Raw genomic sequence first — 12345 nt, 5'->3', positions numbered from 1 at the left:
ACCAAACTATATAATCATTAAACATATACCAAACTATATAATAACTAAAATATATACCAAGCTATATAATCATTAAACATACACCAAACTATATATCATTAAACATATACCAAACTATATAATCATTAAACATATACCAAACTATATAATCATTAAACATATACCAAACTATATAATAACTAAAATATATACCAAACTATATAATCATTAAACATACACCAATCTATATAATCATTAAACATACGCCAAACTATATATCATTAAACATATACCAAACTATATAATCATTAAACATATACCAAACTATATATCATTAAACATATACCAAATTATATAATCATTAAACATATACCAAATTATATAATCATTAAACATATACCAAATTATATAATCATTAAACATACACCAATCTATATAATCATTAACATACGCCAAACTATATATCATTAAACATACACCAAACTATAAATCATTAAACATATACCAAATTACATAATCATTAAACATATACCAAACTATATAATCACTAAAACACATACCAAGCTATATAATCGCTAAAACGCACCAAACTATATCATTACAAAACTTATTAAATAGAAAATAAAATATTAAATAGATGACTGAGAAAGTTTTGGTTCAAAATATTTTAAAAAGTTTAACATTTTTTAAATTCAGATTTCAACATTTTCTTTCCTTTTGAGCAAAACATGTTGAATTTTAATTATCTTGTATTTTAGACAAAGTATACTTCCATACACTTAACAGATGAAAGAGAAAAGTTAAAAACAAATATTCCTTAAAACGTCACTCAGTCATCCTTTTGACTTTAAAACCCAATGCTAAGCAAATGACATAGATATTTGTATATTAACAAACCCCAAATCATAAAACTAACAAGTAATGGCCAGATATCCCATTTCAAAGCAATTAATTAAAGGCCAACTGTCCCATTTCAAGGATGTTGTCATGTGGTCAACATTGGTTGATTATGTGCCTCCAGTCCAGAAGTCATTCCTCAGATGAAGACCTTGTGACAAGGTCGAAAGCTGTGTAATAATCTATTATGCTGCAAAAAGGTATCTATTTTTAGTTTCTTTGTTAGACATATTTTCTCCAATCATTCAAGCAAAGATTTTACTGAAGGCATGCAAATATAATTTAACAAAATAAACAGCTGCCCATGCAGGTGTCTCAGTCAGTCAATGAAAATGTCTATACCATTTCACATGCAAATTTTACACATGATGTCATCTTAGCATCACAGTGACTAAGACATCTCTTTTTAACAGCCAATCAAATCACTTTTCCATTGTTGGGAACACCACTAAGTGGCATTACAAGACAAACTCTGGTTTTTGTTACCACACCATCATATGGCAGAGAGATCATGAAGCCATGCAAGAAGCATGAAATTGTCACTACTAATAAAATGTATAAAATTTCTTGAATAATTTAAAGTTCTTGCTTGTTAACAAAATAGAAAATCATCAATTATGCCACAAATTTAAAAATAGTATGGTTTACTGTATATAATGAGAGTGATGAGAAGAACAAATAAAGATTTGCAACAAAACATTAAAACAGAGGATTAGTGTTGATTTGATATTAAATTTATGGATTTCACAATCCCCCTATCACCCATTAGCAGAGAAAACTAGATTCTGAAGATGGCTGCTGTAGTGGTCATTATAGATATCAGATTGAAACCATTTTCATTTTCAATCAATCAAACATAAGAAGTCTTCTGGTGAAAACCCATGTCAATATGACTTTCTGTTCATAAGCGGTAACAATAACAAGATTTTCAAGATGGCTGCCCTGGTGTCTATAATGGATGTCAAATTTGAATGATATTCAGATCAAATAAGACACGAGATGTTTTTTAGTCAAAACCCCATGCTGATTTGACAGTTATTTAGGAGGAGTAATGATAACTAGATTTTTCAATATGGCTACAGTGGAAGCCATAATGGGTGTCCATCCAAGCAGTGCAATTTTCATCCGGGATCAAGTTGATATGGAATAAATGTGTAAAGATTCATGACAATCACCCAAGTAGTTTGAAAGTTGTAGCAATAAAAAAAATCTGCTAATGGACAGATGAACAATTGCCAACAGACCATACAATGAGATGCCTTGGTCTAGGACTAGTTCGGATTATATAAACAAAAATCGCTAAAATTATTGAAACATAAGGATTGTGAATAGGAAAAGGCACATCAGGATCATCTAATCTAATATGTGTAGGAAGCTTAACACAGATGAATGGTTCTGGAGATCTGCTTCAGAAAAGAAAATGGATGGATGGCTCAACCAACAAGCATATGAAAAACAAAAAATATTGAAACTAAAGAATCATAAATAGCAAAAAGGCACATCTATACTGTCATATCTGGACTACTAATGGCTCAACCAACAAGCATATGAAAAACAAAAAATATTGAAACTAAAGAATCATAAATAGCAAAAAGGCACATCTATAATGTCATATCTGGACTACTAATGTCATATGTCTACTAAGATTCATAGATATCTTGAACAATTTTGGAATTATGCTCTGGAAACAAGTGTGCACAATGGATGGATACTTGAATACACCAATATATGATAACTAATAATACTGAAACAAAAGAATTTTGGATACCAAAAGGCACATGAAAACCACCATAATTCTATCAGTGTATCAAATTGCATATTTTGCTTAGTTTATCTCCAGAAGTGTAAGTATAGATAATAGACCAATTTACCCCACTAACTTAATAGATATATTCCAAATTTCAAAGATATTTTAAATGGTTTTGGAGTTTCTCCCTGGAAACAAAAGTGTGGGTAGTAGACTAACAAATGGACAAAAATATAAACAATAGTTCCTCAGATAGACCGGAGCTCTACATGTCAAAAAGAATCTCCAGAAATTCAGCTAGACCAAGGGATTAATTTGTGTGTCAAGTATCATGGCAATCCTCCAAATAGTTTAAGAGCAGCAATAACAGACATGTGCTAATGGATGGATGACAGACTACAGACATCAGACCATTCCATGAGCTCTGAAAAATTGTGAATGTCAAAAGGCTAATTCTTAGTATGTGTCAATTGAAAAATCTTCAAATGACGATAACATCATTCTTCTATTTGTAGGTAAACTAATCAAAGAGCAACAGGCTTCTAAACCTGACCTTTACTGGCCCACTTGACAGAATCCAAATGGTCATATCCAAATAAGAAAGTTATCATTAATCCTAAAATTAATGATGATGATGCAATATTTGAAAGATGCAATATTTTAAAGAATTCATAGCTTGGACAACCTTAAACCATCAAAAATGCAACCAATACATAACTTTCAACAAACAAACTAATAATGCAACTTCAAACAAAGAAAATGGAACTGATATGTATACATTTGAAGATCCAGACATCCAGGTGCCTCTGCCACTTAGTATGCAATCCCAAACCTACTTTTCTTCATGTGCTATTTATTTTTGTGAACTTCATGGAAGGGTCTGTCATGGTGACATCTTTGAAATGTGTGGACTTCTTAGGAGGGTCTGCTATGGTGACGTGAAATTAGCATTTTAGAAATGAACTGGAGTGAATTTATTTTTATATGTGGGGTATCAATTTTTTTAATACAAATTTCTGGGTTGTTAAGTGCCAAAGACAAAGCAAACAGTTATCTTTCTGTGGAATTAATATGACCCCTCAAAAATTCAAAAATGTTAAGCTACAAATGAATTTACAGCACAAAAACAGTGAGAGATATCTGCAAAGTTAATCTGATGCAGACTTGTAAAACATCTGGAAAAAGTGAAATTTAGTAGTCACAAAGAATGATTTCCACTGAAATCAAATTTAAGACTTGATAAATTTTATTACAGTAAAATCTGCATACTACATAGTTCAGTTAAACATTTCTTAAGCAAAAAAATTAAAAATAAACTCCCAAGTTACTTAATGCTGGAGATTGTTGATATTTTTCAAATCTTTAACATTTGCAAACTGTACTACACAATTTTCCAATGTAAAACTGCATTCATTTACTGACTGATGATGTAAAACTTTGTTGATTTACTAGTACTGACAGATCATGCAAAACTTCATTGATTTACTAGTACTGACAGATCATGTAAAACTTCATTGACTTACTAGTACTGACAGATCATGTAAAACTTCATTGATTTACTAGTACTGACTGAACATGTAAAACTTCATTGATTTACTGGTACTGACAGATGATGTAGAACTTCACTGTTTTACTGGTACTGACAGATCATGCTCCTCATGCTTTCAGTAACCAGCATTATATAGCAATACTTGACGTTCAAATTCCATGATCTTCAAATGTTAAGTTTGATCTGTGCTATTGTTGTAAAAAAAAGTAACTTTATTTGAAAAAATGCACTCAATCTCTTTCAACTTAAAATAAAACAATATCTGCCAAAGTTTGAACATAAACTTAAAAATATATATGATATATTTATCCTTGACACCTTAATGTAAAATTGTATGCAGATTATCCATGACTCAAGCAACTTATTCAGTGTATTGCATAGAAAAATTTCCAAACCGATTAAACATATTTTATATAATTTCATAAAAATTACTTAAGCAGCATAGCAGTGAATATTGCTGCATTTGTCCCTCTCACTGTTTTTTAACCTAACATTTCCCATTTTATCATGGCTGGCAAGACATGGTGTTCAGGGCTGGCAAGACATGGTTATCAGGGCTACAAGACAAGGTTATAAACTCACCCTTTCTTTTAAACAAATACTAAAATGGCTCCCTGATCTTTTCATTTGAAATATGTGATCTGATATTTGACTCTTTGCAGTATTTCATGCCCTTGATGTCAAATTGCTTAAATTGTCAATGAAAGAAGGGTAAACTGAAACCAAAGGGAACATGTAGCATCATGCAGTGTAAAAATGACAAGAGGATAAATGCTCAAGCTTATGAAATTTTCTAGCTTCTGGCATATGTCATATGAAAGGTTTAGTTTACCATGGAAGTTATAGCTTCCTGCATATGTTAATTCTTTACCTACTGTCATCATCGTTTTTCTAATGCACCATACTGCATATGATACATTCTTTACCTACTGTCATCAGTGTTTTTCTAATGCACAATACTGCATATGTTACATTCTTTACCTAATGTCATCATTTTTCTAATGCATGATACTGCATGATACATTCTTTACCTAATGTCATCGTTTTTCTAATGCATGATACTGCATGTTACATTCTTTACCTACTGTCATCATCATTTTTCTAATGCACGATACTGCATATGATACATTCTTTACTTAATGTCATCATTGTTTTTCTAATGCATGATACTGCATATGATACATTCTTTACCTAATGTCATCATCATTTTTCTAATGCACGATACTGCATATGTTACATTCTTTACCTAATGTCATCATTGTTTTTCTAATGCATGATACTGCATATGTTACATTCTTTACCTAATGTCATCATTGTTTTTCTAATGCACAATACTGCATATGTTACATTCTTTATCTAATTTCATCATCATTTTTCTAATGCACGATACTGCATATGTTACATTCTTTACCTAATTCATCATTGTTTTTCTAATGCACGATACTGCATATGTTACATTCTTTACATAATGTCATCATTGTTTTTCTAATGCACGATACTGCATATGTTACATTCTTTACCTAATGTCATCATTTTTCTAATGCACGATACTGCACATGTTACATTCTTTACCTAATGTCATCATTGTTTTTCTGATGCATGATACTGCATATGTTACATTCTTTACCTAATGTCATCAGTTTTTCTAATGCACGATACTGCATATAATACATTCTTTACCTACTGTCATCATCATTTGTTTATCTGACATTACAATGATGACACTACACAGCACAATGTCAAACCACTTGCAGTTCATGGCATATACTATTATTTAGCTTGCTTGTTGTATCATTCTCCAGCAGTAAGTAATGACCCACAAAACTATATTCACACATGCAACACTATAAAGAAAAATACCTTAGATTCAGAGGTCATCTCATGCAAATTGCACAGCTGGAAAAAGAGGATGGCTAGTTCTAATTAGTTAAAAAGAGGAAATTCAGATTGCTAACCTTGATCCACTGTGCAATAAATATCTCCATTAATACCATACTCCCTCACTATAAGGCCTTTCATTATAATACATTTCCTGATATATGTTGTGTATGGTGATGGATTCCATTGTATTATATAGCAGTAAAATTATATATATTATCACATACTTCATTTTAATGAAGTCTCAATATAAGGCCATTCATTATAAAACATTTCCTGATATATGTTGGGTATGGTCATGAATTCAATTCTATTATGTAGTAGTAAAATTATATACATGTATTATCATGTACTTCATTTTAATGTAGACTCAATATAAGGCCATTCATTATAACACAATTCCTGTTATAAGGTAAGTATGTTCATTAAGTAGTAGTGAAATTATATGTATAATGTACTTCATTATATGATAGTTTCACTTTATGGTGGTATACCCTAGAGCTCCCATAGACATTCTGATAATGAGATTGTACAGTAATTATTTACTGAACTGACCATTATTAAAGGTTCCTTGTTCGACAAATGTATGCAACAACATTTACTGTTCGTTTTTCAAATCTCCAATAGAGCTGCAACATTTATCAAAATCTCTAAATGTGAACATGGTTACAATAGCCAAAACACTGCTGTTTAATTGAAGCAATTAGAAATTCAACCATCCCCCCAATCTACCAATTAGGCTTACTGAACTGACGATAGCTATTATAATGTGCATGCCGTTACCGAGTTGTGATTTTTGTTCAATAACTGGGAGAGTTTTTTCTTGCCATTCCAACCAATACCATGTTCTGCACCTGTGTCTCAACCCTGACCCTGATACTGTTTTATTGATATTAGTATGACCAAATCAGCATCATCAAATGCATGTATTCTACATAGGTTGATCCATTTTTAAGTGCTTTGCTGACTCTGACACTGTTTGAAAATGTTAGAGAATGCTTTATATATGTCCTTCAGGCTCAATCAAGACAGAAATTTGTTACAAATAAACTTCAAAAGTTTTCCATTTCAGTACATGTGTGAAGAAGTTATTATTGATATGGAGCTTAATGACCAACCAGGTCATAAATCACAAGAGCAAGAAGGTTCATATGGCCACAGCTAGTGTGGCATCAAACTCATTCTGCAAGATGATGACTGGTTGGTGCTTTAAGGCAAGGAAGCACAATTAGGTGACTTGGTGACAAGGCAACTGGAATAAAATTATTGTACAAAAACACCATGGTATCTGACCTGGGCTGATCTGGTGGTAAGTATTGACCCACATCCTTTAAGCTGAGAGTAGAGCATGCTAACTGCTGCATCACTGCAGCTGCTGTCATCACATTACTTGCCTCTTATGACATATTAGAGGGCACATTGGGCCTATTTTACATCCCAAGCCCTAAGTGGGCTTCTTCAGCTTAAATTATACAGGCTAGTTGGCAAACATACTGGACGTCTACAGAGGCTTGAAATATTGAGATTTTACAGTTATAAGCTGCTATACAAAATTTTGACAAACAACCCAAGTGTTATAAAAGACAGGATGCGTTTCAAATGATGTCTGTCCATTCTGGCATTAAAAATAAGGCAATCGAAAAAAGTCCAGGAAGCAAGTGGGAGATTCCAAGTACTACGTTTTTGAGTTGCTAGTCCCTTAAGTCAATAATTTATTGATTTAACTGGTAAAGATATTTTTTTTAATGTTTTTGGATACAACATTTACTATGTAAGAACATTTGACTTTAATTTCCATTGCTAAATTCCTAATTACTTTTTATCCCATAGGCTCTACTACATCATTTCTTTCTAACAATGTTTAATTGGTTATAGTGTTTAATTTGTGTGGTCCACCTGAGAATATTACCTCAATTATAACCTTTTTATCATCTGATATGTTGAAGCAAGATAAACAATGGTCATTTAAATAACAATAAAGGTAACAAAAACCTGATAAATACAACTTATTGCATTTTCATTTATGACTGGGTTTTGGTTAGGTATTTCATTATAAAGTGGTTACATAGGAAAGTAGAGAACCAGATAAATTCAGTATTGTGTTGAATCAATATGATTTTAATTGGTATATTCAGAATGTCTAGGCCTAATTCTGTACAAGTGTCAGCAAAACAATGACAAATGTCAAGAAAACCAACAACGCTTGCTAAGATAATTTAAAATGATCATCATGATCCATGCTATATTTCTTTTGGGAGATTTTATTGACATTCATATTTTTATCAATTCATTCATTTATATTTGTATTGTACATATTCCCAGATTTAGAAATTATTACCTTAATATCATTATGATCACCATCTTCAACATTATCATCATCAATAAAAACATTAATTAATTAATTAATTAGGTTAATTAATATGATATTATATTGTTTTAAAACTGATGTTTACTTAACTTTATCTGATATCTATATTCTACCTATCTACCTTTTGCAACTTCCATTTGTCCTTTCTATCTTTCTTTAATAACCAAAATTATATAGATTTATTAAAATTTGCTAAACATTTTGAGTGGCACAAATAAAACACACTGACTTATAGACAATTAAAAAAGTAAGCGTGACAAAGTGAACAGCAAGGTGTGAACAGAAAGCAGGTAAAATCTAATTAATAATTCACACCCCCATCCCCTAAAGGTTGTTTCTTAGGGTAACAGACATAAAGAGTCAATATACATGTCATGGGGGAAACAGCAAATGACTGAAAGAAGTTTGCAATTCTATTTGAGAAAGGAATATGTGCACATGAAAATGAACGATGCTAACCTGATCAGTGCCAACATTGGCCACATTTCCGAGGCCCCGTATGCACAATTTGCGGACAATGTGGGACGAGTCTATGAGTCTCCCAAGAAGACTATTCATCACCAATTCCACAAGAGAAGCATCACCCATGCACTTCTGCTGCACAAGCTGCAAAAAATGGATATAACTGTTATAAGGATAGGCATTCACAGATATGTGGTCTTGTTTAAATATCAATGATCAACAGTTGTACATTGCTGTGTTGCCCCTCAGCCTTACTAATTAACAGGACCACTCTAGTGGCCTAGGTCATTAGAGTATCTGCCTCAGATGCAGAATATTGCAGGTTTGAGCCCTGGCCAAGTCATTCGAGTATCTGCCTCAGATGCAGGATATAGCAGGTTTGAGCCCTGGCCAAGTCATACCAAAGACTTATAAAAATGGTACCAGCAGCTGACTCACTTGGCACTCAGCATTAAGAGATTAGTGTTAGGACTGGTTGGCCTGGTTGATTGATTGATTGATTGATTTAGTTTTAATGATGCATCAGCACTGTTAGGCTATTTAGTGCCAAACAAAATGTTATATGTATAATCTTTTACAAATTATATAAAGTCTCATATCGACCAGCGATATAAAAAATGAACAGTTGAAATTAAAACGATAAGATGGTAACAGTGATGGTTGGCCTGGTGTAATTATAATGTAACTGGGTGGGACATGATGCTACATGTCTGCATCATGATACCCCCAGTGCTAGATATCACTTTAAACTGTCACACTGCAGACATCATAGCAGTATGACTGAAAAATTGTTAAAGCTACATTAAATATCCGAATCACATTTGCACAAACAAATTAATAGCTAGTTCCTTACTTTGTTCAAAACCTAATCCACCCTCATCTGCATAACATTATTTAAAATGTTTCTTTGAAGCATCTATTACACTTCTAATAAAAAAAATGCTGACAGACTTGGCATTATAATATACCATGAATGTGATCACACACTCACATAATCATACAGACATAACACAGAACAATACATGAAGGTTTTGTCTTTCAAATCCAGTGAGCTGTGGAATACAGTACTAACATGTATTTATTCAATCTGATGGTCTCAACAGCCCAATGAAGGGTTTGAAGATTATGCAAGAATCATTAAGGACTGACCATTTCAATGAGGGTGGAGGTGGGGGTGGGGTCAGATTTTCATTACAACATTATGTTTTCTTCTTCTAAGAACTTTTGTTTATAACTGATATGATTGTTAGAATTAGTTGTTTTCTTCAGAACAAGAATATTTTTTTACAAGCTATTTAGGGCTAGGACGTTTTAAAAAAACCACATTCTTAGGAACTCACCCCCACCATCCCCAAAAATTAATGGTTGGTCCATTACTGTTCATCTTTGCATTAATCTAAGACTTGACAGTCAAGCGGAAGTTGTTTATCTTTTAATGATTGTACCATAAAATTGCCTTTGTGAGAATAAACCATATAAACTATATATATATATATATATATATATATATATATATATATATATATATATATATATATATATATATATATATATATAAAAAGCTATACAATTCATGACTGTTTACTGCTGTCTATACAGGCTGCAAATTATGGCCATATCTCAAAGTGTCAAGAAAGGACAGTCTCCCCCACTCTTCATTTTATTATATTTACTGGAAATGGTGATTTTATAAACATGATTATGCCAGAAGTTTATGAGTTAAAAATCATGTTTCCTGTGTATAATAATCAAAACTAACGTAACAGTTCATCATTCAAAGTCTCGCCACAAGTGTAAAGATGGTAATAATTACCAATCACATCTTGAAGCATAGTAGTATAGTAGTGCAAGAAACTTCTTTTGTTGAGTTAGTTGCCTTCAACTTTCTCACCCACAGCCACATACACTGATATTTTATCCACATATAGTCTTTATGGAGTGTTGAATATAGTCCAAAAATACAAATAAACATATCAATCCTACATAGAATATAGTCTATAAAACCAACATATCAATCCTACATAGAATATAGTCCAATAATACAAACACACATATCAATCCTACATAGAATATAGTCTATAAAACAAACATATCAATCTTACATAGAATATAACCCAATAATACAAACAAACATATCAATCCTACATAGAATATAGTCCAATAATACAAACAAACATATCAATCCTACATAGAATATAGTCTATAAAACAAACATATCAATCCTACATAGAATATAGTCCAATAATACAAACACACATATCAATCCTACATAGAATATAGTCCAATAATACAAACAAACATATCAATCCTACATAGAATATAGTCCAATAATACAAACAAACATATCAATCCTACATAGAATATAGTCTATAAAACAAACATATCAATCCTACATAGAATATAGTCTATAAAACAAACATATCAATCCTACATAGAATATAGTCCAATAATACAAACAAACATATCAATCCCACATAGAATATAGTCCAATAATACAAACACACATATTAATCTTATAGTCCAATAATACAAACACATATCAATAACTACATCCTGAAACTAATTCTAAAAGTTTATGATAAAATGAAAGCTTACCTCTGCAAAGAAAGAAGTTACAACAATTCTCTGATTGTCATAGAGACTGGAAAGTGAAGAGTTAAGGCAGGCCACAATCCTTGACACATACTGAGAGCCAACACTGCTGTTCACAACAGCTCTGTTAAAGGAAAAGTTATTTGATAACAAACAATAAAACATAATATATTTATATAAATTTGTATAGAATTTATCACATATCTACTTTGTTTTTTTATATAATACACTCTACCTTGATAACTTGCACACAATGGGGTCCACAAACACAGACTACACTATTAGCAAGGGCGCGAATTACTGAGGGTCCTCCAAATATTAACAAAATCAGCTGAGACAGTGAGAAAACCGCTGGGGAGAGGTAGGTAATTGGGCTGTTTAATGACTGAATCCTTGTTTTACAATCATGTTGATAATAATTGTTAATAATGTTCTTTTTCTAATGAAGTTGTTCATTATTCTGTATAAAAAAACCATTTACTTTCAACATTTGCAACATATGAAAGATCATTCCAACTGGTTTCAACAACCATCATGTGTATGTGAAAACATCTGTGTATTACATCACTGCTTTTTGTTTTGTTGATTAGTCTGGTTCCCAGAGTGGTCTTTAAGAGTATACTGCCACGTCAAGGCGTTTAAGTAGCAGGGAACTACACTAACTGTTGATACACCACCAAACAAGATTCCTTTTTTCCCCAAAAACTAGCTACATTTATTTCATGAGACAATCATCTACATCGAAACTCAATTTTTGTATTGTTCAATTAATACAATATAGATGTCGTGATTTCATTGAAGTAATAGTAAAACTTGTCAATGTTGAGGATATCTCTAAATGCCAGTTCAGGAATTCTCTGAAAACTGCTTGCC

General features: G+C 31.9%; 1 protein-coding gene across 7 annotated transcripts in view; it reads right to left on the bottom strand.

Annotated features, from left to right (window-relative positions):
- LOC149780857 (maestro heat-like repeat-containing protein family member 1) overlaps positions 1-12345 on the bottom strand; it is a 172993-nt gene that overhangs the window by 25503 nt on the left and 135145 nt on the right. For 4 of the 7 annotated variants that reach the window (XM_089937947.1, XM_089937948.1, XM_089937950.1 and 1 more), the window contains 2 exons: positions 11476-11596; positions 8878-9024 (listed from right to left, as the gene is read on the bottom strand). In XM_089937947.1, the coding sequence (XP_089794073.1) occupies positions 8878-9024; positions 11476-11596 (268 nt within the window). Of the gene's footprint in view, positions 1-6032; positions 6069-8877; positions 9025-11475; positions 11597-12345 lie in introns of all 7 variants that reach the window. The other 3 variants (XM_089937944.1, XM_089937945.1, XM_089937946.1) reach the window with 1 other exon arrangement.

This window comes from Sinohyriopsis cumingii, chromosome 16, assembly GCF_028554795.1.
Source record: "Sinohyriopsis cumingii isolate HCF-2022 chromosome 16, ASM2855479v2, whole genome shotgun sequence".
Lineage (NCBI taxonomy): Eukaryota > Metazoa > Mollusca > Bivalvia > Unionida > Unionidae > Sinohyriopsis > Sinohyriopsis cumingii.
The sequence above is the reverse complement of the archived record's forward strand: the minus strand, read 5'-3'. Positions and strand labels throughout refer to the sequence as shown.